The sequence below is a fragment of the Chiloscyllium plagiosum genome, chromosome 5 (genome assembly GCF_004010195.1).
Source record: "Chiloscyllium plagiosum isolate BGI_BamShark_2017 chromosome 5, ASM401019v2, whole genome shotgun sequence".
In the NCBI taxonomy this organism is placed as follows: Eukaryota; Metazoa; Chordata; class Chondrichthyes; order Orectolobiformes; family Hemiscylliidae; genus Chiloscyllium; species Chiloscyllium plagiosum.
The window spans coordinates 122,766,414-122,777,148 of NC_057714.1; the positions used below are offsets into that span (position 1 = coordinate 122,766,414).

Genomic DNA, 10,735 nt, shown 5'->3' on the forward strand with positions numbered 1-10,735 from the left:
CTCACTTTAGGAAAGATGTGGAGGCTTTGGAGGGGGTGCAGAGAAGATTTACCAGGATTTTGCCTGGAATGGAGAATAGGTCGTATGAGGATAGGTTGAGAGTGCTAGGCCTTTTCTCATTGGAATGGCGAAGGATGAGGGGTGACTTGATCGAGGTTTATAAGATGATCAGAGGAATAGGTAGAGTAGACAGTCAGAAACTTTTTCCCCGGGTACAACAGAGTGTTACAAGGGGACATAAATTTAAGGTGAAGGGTTGAAGGTATGGGGGGATGTCAGGGGTGGGTTCTTTACCCAGAGAGTGGTGGGGGCATGGAATGCGCTGCCTGTGGGAGTGGCAGAGTCAGAATCATTGGTGACCTTTGGATAGGTACATGGATGGGTGCTTAAGCTAGGACAAATGTTCGGCACAACATCGTGGGCCGAAGTGCCTGTTCTGTGCTGTATTGTTCTATGTTCTATGTTCTATGCAGAGCTTTTCTAGCAATTTCTGTTTTTGATAAACTGCCTGTTTCAGTTGTTTACAAACACATCTCATGATGTTTTGGTACATTGCCAGCTTTTACTGCTCACATGTATCACTCCTATTGTGCCCCCACAGTTGCCCCATGCCATACCCTCACCATCCTTTAAGCCCTTAAAACCCCCATTCCAGCACAATGGCAGCTGACCCGATGCTGACTTTTACCTCATATCCTCCATGCCATCCCACGTGTACAAGCAGCAGGAGTAGTGTATTTGCCTCCCTCCAGCCTGTTCCACCATTCAATAAGATCAGGGCTGCTCTGACTGTAGCCTCCATTCTAATTTCTGACTGATTATTTGTGCTATTTGATTTCCATGTCAATCAAGAATCATATAACTCAACCTTGAAAGTATTCACTGACCCAGCTTGGACCCTCAGTAGATAGGAGGATATTGATAATCATCTCAGTGAAAAACAAACTTCTTCTGCTCTCTGTCTGAAGTAGAAAGTCTTTATCTTGGTCTAGTGTCATCCAGACGGTGAGTATCCTCTCTGCAAACACATCTCATGATGTTTTGGTACATTGCCAGCTTTCACTGCTCACATGTATCACTCCTATTGTGCCCCCACAGTTGCCCCATGCCATACCCTCACCATCCTTTAAGTCTTTGTTTTGGTTCATTCACATGATAAGGCTGTCACTGACTAAGCCACATTTCTTGCCCATCCTTAATTGCCAAGAGGGTGGTTCAGTGACAACCACATTGCTGTGGGTCTGGAGTCACATGTCCGCAAGATCAGGTAAGGATAGCTGTTTCCTTCCCTCACGGATACTGATGAAACAGACGGGGTTTTATAACTAGCAATGATCATTCCATGCTTATCACTAGACTCCTAATTCCAGAAATGTATTGAATTCAAATTCCACTATCTGCCATGGATTAGTAATCTCATGATAATGCCATTAGACCAGTATCTCCTGTCAGGATCGCTCATGATCTTTTATAAGGTCACCTCTCAATTTTCTAAACTGCAGTGGATATGGGGTCTGGGTGTGATGCTCTTTGGAGAATCAGTGTGGACCCGATAGACTGAATGACCTGCTTCCACACGAGAGGGATTCTGTGAAACCCTCCCTCAACCGCTTCAACTGTAATTATATCCATTCTCAAGTTATGAGAACAAAACTGAGTACAGTACTCTGGATGTGACATAATCAATTAAAATCTCATCATCTTATATTTCATTTCCATGAACTGATTGTAAATCATTACATTCACCTTCCTAATGCTGTGTGAGGTTCTGGTCTCCGCAACATAGGAAGGATCTGATCACCATCAGAGGGGGTGCAGAGGAGGTTCACCACGATGCTGCTTGGGATGGAGTGTTTCAGCCGTGTAGACAGGCTGGATAAGCTCAGGGTTTTTCCTTTAGGACAGTGAAGGAGGAACCTGATAGAAGTGGGAAATGATTAGGAGGGGCATGGACAGGGAGAATGGAAAGCAGTTGTTCCCCTCAGCTGAAGGGTCAATAATGAGGGGGCATAATGTTAAAGTGTAAGGCAGGAGATTTCAGGGGAATTAAGGAAAGGTTTTTATCACTTAGAGGGTGGTGGGGATCTGGAATACTCTGTCTGGGAGGGGGAACCTCACAAACTTCAAAAGGTATAAGGATGAATGTACTTGAAATGTTCAAGGGTATGGGCCAAATGCTGGGAAGAGGGATTGCTCGAGATAGGCTAGTACAGACTCAATGGGCTAAATGTGCTGTATAATTGTATGAATCACTGTGATACCTGCAGACTAACATTCTGTGATTCATGTACCAGGACACCCAGATCCCTCTGCACCTCAGAGTTCTGTAGTCTCTCTCAAAGTGGACAAGTTCATACTCCCATATTAGACTCTATCTGCCAAACTTTTGCCCATTCATGGCACCTATGTCCTTGATAGCCTCCTTACATCACCTTCCAGTTTTACTTATCTTTATGTCATTTAAAAGCTTAACGAGCATACATTCACCCCTTCACTGAAGTCATTAACACAAAATTGAGGTCCAACCAGTCGTTGTGTCACACTGCTAGTTACAGATTCTCAGTTTCCTGTTAGTGAACTATTCCTTTACCCATGCTAATATGTTACTCCCTACAGCAGGGGCATGCATTTTTTGATGTGGCACCTTATCTAATGTCTTTAGGAAGTTCCAGTACATGACATCCACAGTTTCTCCTTTATCCATATTACTTTTTACGTCCTCAAAGAAGTCCATCAAATTGGTCAAACACAATGCTCCCTTCACAAAACCATCTTCATTTTGCCTGGTTGTCTTAAACATTTCCAAGTATCTTACTCTAATGTCCTGAATAACAAATTCTCACATTTTCCCTCCGTCAGGTCTTTGGCAAAATAGTCTGACTAATTAACTCATTCCCTTCTATGGACATTCAAGTCAATGGACACTCTGCACTCTATATGTGTAAAATGTTTCATTAGATAGCGCCTGTATACAATTCTTTGAAGAAACAAACAGTGTCCAATACATGTGTCAATCAAACGGACCAGGTCGGTAGAAGGAACAGAAGCTTTAACAGTGTCACACCTCGTAATTTTGTGCAAACAAATTTTGACACAGAACATTGACAAAAGAGATCACATAAAAAAATCTTAAGATAACCACATGAAGATAACAATCAGGTAAAATCAACATTTCTGTCGACCTGTGAAAATAAAGCTCCCACACTGTTAGTGCTTTTTGGGGCCTGTGTTTACAGTCAAGCCTCTGCCATACAACTGAGTAGGTCAGGACAAACCCTGTGTAGGCTTTGAGCAAGCCTGCAGCTGTGGGGCTGGAGGAGATCACAAACAGCCCTGCGGTTAAGGGTGATTAGAGTCTCATTCTGCACAGAAGATTAGAATCTCTGAGTTTAGGACTGGGGCAGATTGTGGTTTCAGTTCTTTGCCTGCAGTAAATCAGAGCCCTGGTGCTGGTGAATTGGAGGTCAGGGTCAGGTCTGTGAGCTGGTTCACCAGCACTTCAGTGTTATGCTGGATTAAATCAGGGCTGTCATCCAGCGGGGTGGGATAGATCGGGCTCAGTCCTGGAGCTGGAGTGGATAGAACCTGTACTTGCCTCTCTGCAGTTTCTCTCTCAGCTCCAGCTTGGCCAAGGAGAGTTTATCTTCTGTCCTTGATACTGCTGCTCTCTTTTCCGCCAACAGCTCCTCTGCACCATGAATAGCCTGAAATGGAGAGAGGACTTTGTCAGATCACAGCAAAGAAACCTCAGAAAGGAGGGGCCATACGGCAAGGCCAATGTCAAAGCCCCGGTTACTGTGATGCTCTCCTCCTGCTGCAGTCTAAAACAGCATGTGTATTAGGAGCAGGACTAGACCATTCAGGCCCTTGGGCGTGCACCACCATTTGACAAGATCGTGGCCTCAATACAGTCATTGGGCACGACAGCACTGAGAACAAAAGCCCTTCAGCTGCATCCATGAAAAGCATTTGCATCAACCTTCAGCCAGAGGTGCCAAGTGCTGATCCATCTCAACCTTCTCCAGTGGTCCCCAGCATCATAACTGTCAGTCATCAGCCAGTTCATTTCACTCTACATGATAAAGAAACAATTGGAGACACTGGATACTGCAAAGACTAGGTTTGGGCCCTGACAACATTCAGGCAATAGGACTGAAGACTTGTGCTCCTGAACTTGCCGTTCCCCTAGCCAGGCTGTTCCAGTACAGTTACAACACTGGCATCTATAAAACAATGTGGAAAATTGCCCAAGTATGTCCTTTACATAAAAAGCAGGATAAGTCCAACTCAGCCAAATCCTGCCCCATCAGTCTCCTCTCGATCCTCAGTAAAGTGATGGACGGTGTCAGTAACAGTGCTACCAAGCAGCACCTGCTCAGCAATAACCTGCTCAGTGACGCCCAGTTTGGGTTCCCCCAGGGTCACTCAGCTCCTGACCTCATTACAGCCTTGGGTCAAACATGGACAGAAGAGCTGGATTCCAGAGGGGAGGGGAGAGGGACAGCCCTTAACTTCAAGGCTGGATTCGACCAAGTGTGGCATCAAGGAGCCCTGGCAAAACTGGAATCAGTGGGTATCAGGGGGCAAACTCTCTGCTGGTTGGAGTCATACCTGGCACAGAGGAAGAGGTTTCTGGTTGTTCGAGATCAGTTGTCTCAGCCCTGGGACTTCTCTGCAGGAGGTCATCAGAGTAGTGTCCTAGGCCCAGCCATCTTCAGCTACTTCATCATTTCATTTGTTTTGATTTATTGTAGTCACGTGTAAGTATGGTGAAAAGCTTTGTTTTGCTAGCAATACAGGCAGATCATAGCAAACTCGGACACATAGATCATAGGGTGCTTAGACAGAGCGAGGTATCGAGTGTTCCACTCCACAGGACAGCGCAAAGCAAGATCCACATTATTTGTAGTCAATAAGCAGGAGTCTGATGTTAGTGTCCTTGTTATCCACATGTTCCTGGGATGAGGGCAGGGTGAGGGAAACACCATCTGCTGTATACCTGTTTCATCAGTCAGCAAATTGTAAGGGATCCAGCCAGCCTGGCAGCCTAGAGTAACTGTGAGCCATGACCAGCCTCTCGAAGCACTTCCTGGTTAGAGAGGGCAGATCCACCGGGTGGTAGTCATTAATGCACATTACATGTTCATTCTCTGGGACTGAGATGATGGTGGCCTTCTTGAAGCAGGTGGGGGATTTCAGCTTGGAGGAGGGAGAGGTTGATGATGTCAGTGAGTACCTCTGCCAACAGGTCCATACAGGATCTCAGTGCATGGCCGGGGACCCTGTCACCCTTGGGTTGACTCTCAGGGAGACCGATCTAACATCTGCAGCGGTGATGGAGGAAACAGGTGCATCTGGGGCTGTCGAGTTGGGTGACACAGCACAGCTGGCATTCTGCTCAACCCCAGCATAAAAAGCATTGAGCGCAGCAGGGAGGGATGTGTTTTTGTTCACTATCTTGGTCTGCTTCATTTTGTATCTCGTTATGTTGTTTACATCTTGTCACAGGCGGTGGGTGTCCGTATGGTTGGTTTGGGCTGCTATGTTAAGGCAGCAGTACCTCAGAGGGACTGGTGCTCTGAAGTGCAGTTGTTTTAATGCGAGAGGTATAGTAGGTAAGGCAGATGAACTTAGGGTTTGGATTAGTACCTGGAATTATAATGTTATTGCTGTTACTAAGACTTGGTTGAGGGAAGGACATGATTAGCAACTAAATATCCCAGGATATGGATGCTTCAGGTGGGATAGAGAGGAGGGTAAAAGGGGTGGAGGAGTTACATTACTGGTCAGAGAGGATATCACAGCTGTGCTGAAGGAGGGCACGATGGAGGACTCGAGCAGTGAGGCAATATGGGCCGAGCTCAGAAATAGGAAGGTGCGGTAACAATATTGGGGCTGTACGACAGGCCTCCCAACAGGGAGCGTGAGGTAGAGGTACAAATATGTAAACAGATTATGGAAAGATGTAGAAGCAACAGGCTGGTGGTGATTTTAATTTTGCCAACATTGACTGGGATTCACTTAGTGTTTGAGATCTAGATGGAGCAGAATTTGTAAGGAGCATCCAGGAGGGTTTCCCAGAGCAGTTTGTAAATAGTCCAACTCAGGAACAGGCCAGACTGGACCTGGTGTTGGGGAATGAGCCCAGTCAGATGGTTGAAGTTTCAGTAGGGGTTAATTTTGGGAATAGTGATCACAATTCCATAAGTTTTAGTACACTCATGAACAAAGACGAGAGTGGTCCTAAAGGAAGAGTGTTAAATTGGGGGAAGGCCAACTATAGCAAAATTCGGCAGGAGCTGGGGAATGTGAATTGGGAGCAGCTGTTTGAAGGGAAATGCACATTCAATATGTGGGAGGCTTTTAAAGAGAGGTTGATTAGAGTTCAAGAGATACATGTTTCTGTGAAAATAAGGGATAAAAATGGCAAGATTAGGGAACCATGGCTGACAGGTGAAATTGTGAGACAAGCTAAGAGGAAAAAGGATGCGAACATAAGGTCTAGGCGACTGAAGACAGATGGAGCTTTGGAAGAGTATCGGGAATGTAGGGCCAATCTGAAACGAGGAATTAAGAGGGGTAAAAGGGGTCATGAGATATCCTTAGTGAGTAGGGTTAAGGAAAACTTCAAAGCCTTTTATTCATCTATAAGGAGCAAGAGGGTAACTAGAGAAAGGGTTGGCCCACTCAAGGACAAAGGAGGAAAGATATGGGTGGAGTCAGAGAAAATGGGTGAGATTCTAAATGAGTACTTTGTATTGGTATTCACCGAGGAGAGGGACATGATGGATGCTGAGGCTAGGGATAGATGTTTGAGTACTCTAGGTCATGTCGGCATAAGGAGGAAGGAAGTGTTGGGTATTCTAAAAGGCATTAAGGTGGAAAAGTCTCCAGGTCCAGATGGGATCTATCCCAGTTACTGAGGGAAGTGAGAGAGGAAATAGCTGGGCCTTTAACAGATATCTTTGCAACATCCTTGAACATGGGGGAGATCCCAGAGGACTGGAGAATTGCTAATGTTATCCCCTTGTTTAAGAAGGGTAACAGGGATAATCCAGGTAATTACAGACCGGTGAGCCTGACGTCAGTGGTAGGGAAGCTGCTAGAGAAGACACTGAGGGATAGGATATATACCCATTTGGAAGAAAATAGGCTTATCAGTGATAGGCAGCATGGTTTTGTGTAGGGAAGGTCATGTCTTACCAACTTAATGAAGAGGTGACGACGTTAATTGATGAGGGAAGGGATGTAGATGTCATTCACAGGGACTTTAGTGAGGCGTTTGATAAAGTTCCCCATGGTAGGCTGATGGAGAAGGTAAAGTCGCACATGGGGTCCAGGGTGTTCTAGCTAGCTGGATAGAGAACTGGCTGGGCAGCAGGAGACAGAGAGTAGGAGTAGAAGGGACCTTCTCAAAATGGAGACCTGTGACCAGTGATGTCCCACAGGGATCCGTGCTGGGACCCTGTTGTTTGTGATAGACATAAATGATTTGGAGGAAGGTGTAGGTTAGCTCTTTAGCAAGTTTGGAAATGACACTAAGATTAGTGGAGTAGCAGATAGTGAAGGAGACGATCAGAGAATCCAGCAGAATATAGAAAGATTGGAGAGTTGAGCAGAGAAATGGCAGATGGAGTTCAATCTGGGCAACTGCAAGGTGATGCATTTTGGAAGAGCCAGTTCAAAAGCGAATTGTACAGTAAATGGAAATGTCTTGGGGAAAATTGACGTACAGAGAGATCTGGGTGTTCAGGTCCATTGTTCCCTGAAGGTAGCAAGAAAGCAAATGGCATGCTTTCCTTCATCGGACGGGATATTGAGTACAAGAGTTGGCAGGTCATGTTTCAGTTGTATCGGACTTTGGTTTGGCCACGTTTGGAATACTGTGTACAGTTCTGGTTGCCACATTACCAAAAGGATGTGGATGCTTTGGAGAGGGTGCAGAGGAGGTTCACCAGGATGTTGCCTGGTATGGAGCGTGCTAGCGATGAGGAGAGATTGAGTAGATTAGGATTATTTTCATTGGAAAGGAGGAGGTTGAGGGGGGACCTGATTGAGGCCTACAAAATCATGGGAGGTTTAGACAGGGTGGATCGCAAGTAACAGTTTCCCAGAGTGGGGGACTCAATTACTAGTGGTCACGAGTTCAAGGTGAGAGGGGAAAGGTTTAGGGGAGATATGCATGGAAAGTTCTTTGTGCACAGGGTGGTGGATGTTTGGAACATATTGCCAGTGGAGGTGGCAGAGTCAGGTGGAATAGGGTCATTTAAGATGTATCTAGACAGATACATGAATGGGCAGGGAGTAGAGGGATACAGATCCTTAGAAAATAGGTAACAGGTTTAGACAGAGGATCTGGATTGGTGCAGGCTTGGTGGGCTGAAGGGCCTGCTCCTGTGCTGGAATGTTCTTTGTTCTTCTTGGCATCTCTGATGGCTTTTCAGAGATCATATCAGACTTCTGTGATGGTCTGAGTCATCTGATTTAAATGTTACACACCTGATGTTCAGTCAACGACCTTCCCTCTGTCATAAGGTGAGAAGTGGGGATGTTTGCCAATGACTGCACAATGTTCAGCTCCATTCACGACTTCTCAGACACTGAAACAGTCCGTACCTAAATGCAACAATATCTGGACAATATCCAGGCTTGGGCTGACAAGTGACAAGTAACATTTGCACACACAAATACCAGGCAATGACCATCTCCAATAAGAGACAATCTAACCACTACCCCTTGACAGTCAATAGTGTTACCATCACTGAATCCCTACACTATCAACATGCTGGGGGTTACTATTGACAAGAAACTCAACTGGACAATGGCTACAAGAGCAGGTCAGAGGCTGGGAACACTGCAGTGAGTAACTTACCTCCTGACTCCCCAAAACCTGTCCACCATCTACAAGGTGGAAAAGTGCAGCAGATCAGGCAGCATCAAAGGAGCAGGAGAATCGACGTTTCGGGCATAAGCCCTTCTTCAGGAATGAGGAGGGTGTGCCAAGCAGGCTAAGATAAAAGGTAGGGAGGAGGGACTTGGGGGAGGGACGTTGGGAATGTGATAGGTGAAAGGAGGTTAAGGTCCTGCTGTGCTTTTCCAGCAACACTCTAATCTAAACTCTGGTTTCCAGCATCTGCAGTCCTCACTGTTGATGTGGAAATATACCGCCATTCCTTCAGTGTCACTGGGTCAGAATGCTGAAATGTTCTCCCTTAAAGCACAACAGGGAACTGCAGCAGTTCAAGAAGGCTGCTTATCATCACCCTCCCTGGGCAAGTAGGGATGGGCAATAAATGCTGACTCATCAGTGAAACCCATGTCCCACTAGTGAACAAATAAAAAACCCTCCTAATTCTGCCAGCTTTAAACGCTTTTCCATTGCAAGTGTACCTCTATATACTCCTTAAGTGTGATGATGGTTTCTGCTTCCCCCACCACCCATCTCCAACTTCGCTGATGTCTCCGGAGTAGCAGGACAGATGTCTAACAACAATGAGTCAGAATACAGAGGGGATATGGGGCTCTACAAGGATCTCAGTGACTCTCTCCCTCTCACTACACTCCCCAGGTCATCTCCTCTGCCCTGAAGCTCTTCAGCCGCATCCTGAAGCAGTGCATTCTCAACTACCTTACCCCCAACCCCACCCCCGTCCCATTTATCTCAGCCCCTCCCGGTTCACAAGCCTCATTCCTGATGAAGGACTTATGCCTGAAATGTCAATTCTCCGCTCCTTGGAAGCTGCCTGACTTGCTGTGTTTTTCCAGCACCACACTTTCAACGCTTGGTGACGTGATGCAATGAGAATAACCTCTCTCTCACTGTTGGCAAATCCAAGAGAACTGATCATTGCCTTCAGGAAGTAAGGGAGAGGACATACTCCCATCTACCTCAATGGAGCAGACTTTAAGAGACTGGAGAGGGTCACGTTCCAACTGACAATCTGTCCTGGCCTTCCCATGTAGATGTGACGGTGAAGAAGGTAGAACAACACCTCTTCCTCCTCGGGCAGCTCAGGAAAGTCAGCGTGTCCATAAGGACCCTCACCAACTTCTCCAGGTACACCATTGAGAGCATACTGTCCAGGTGGATAACGGCCTGGTACAGTAACTGCTCTGCCCAGGACTGTAAGAAACTAGAGAAGGTGGTGTGCACAGTCCAGACCATCACAGAATCCAACCTCCCATCCATGGACTCCATTTACACGGCTCACTGCCGCGGAAAGGCTGCCAACATCATCAAAGACCCATCGCACCCCAGTAATGATCTCCCACACCCTCTTCCATTAGGCAGAAGGTACAGAAACCTGAACACACGCATCAACAGGTTCAGGAACAGCTTCCTCCTGTCCGTTATTAGACTGATGAATGGACTCTCTAACTTCAAGTAATGCTGACCTTGTTCACATTGATCTTGCTTCATGCAGCTCCTGTGCAGTGTAACCTGAGTGCCTCCCTCTGTCTAAGCACCCTATGGTCTGTATATCCTTGTTTGCTATGATCTACCTGCACTGCTCACAAAACAAAACCTCTCACTGTACTAAGGTACATGTGACTACAATAAATCAAATCAAAATGAATTCTGTCCCTCAGAATTGCTTCTAACAGTTTCCCTCCCAACGAGGTTAGACCCAATGGAGTGCTGCATTTTGCGAAAGCAAATCTTAGCAGGACTTATATACTTAAAGGTAAGGTCCTAGGGGGTGTTGCTGAACAAAGAGACCTTGGAGTGCAGGTT

The 10,735-nt window shown here is 46.2% G+C and overlaps 1 protein-coding gene across 1 annotated transcript in view; it reads right to left on the minus strand.

The window, feature by feature from the left end:
• Positions 1-10,735, minus strand: part of LOC122550355 (IQ motif and ankyrin repeat domain-containing protein 1-like) — a 159,804-nt gene that overhangs the window by 91,377 nt on the left and 57,692 nt on the right. The window contains exon 8 of the mRNA XM_043691084.1: positions 3,596-3,704. Coding sequence (XP_043547019.1) covers positions 3,596-3,704 — 109 coding nt within the window. The remainder of the gene's footprint in view (positions 1-3,595; positions 3,705-10,735) is intronic.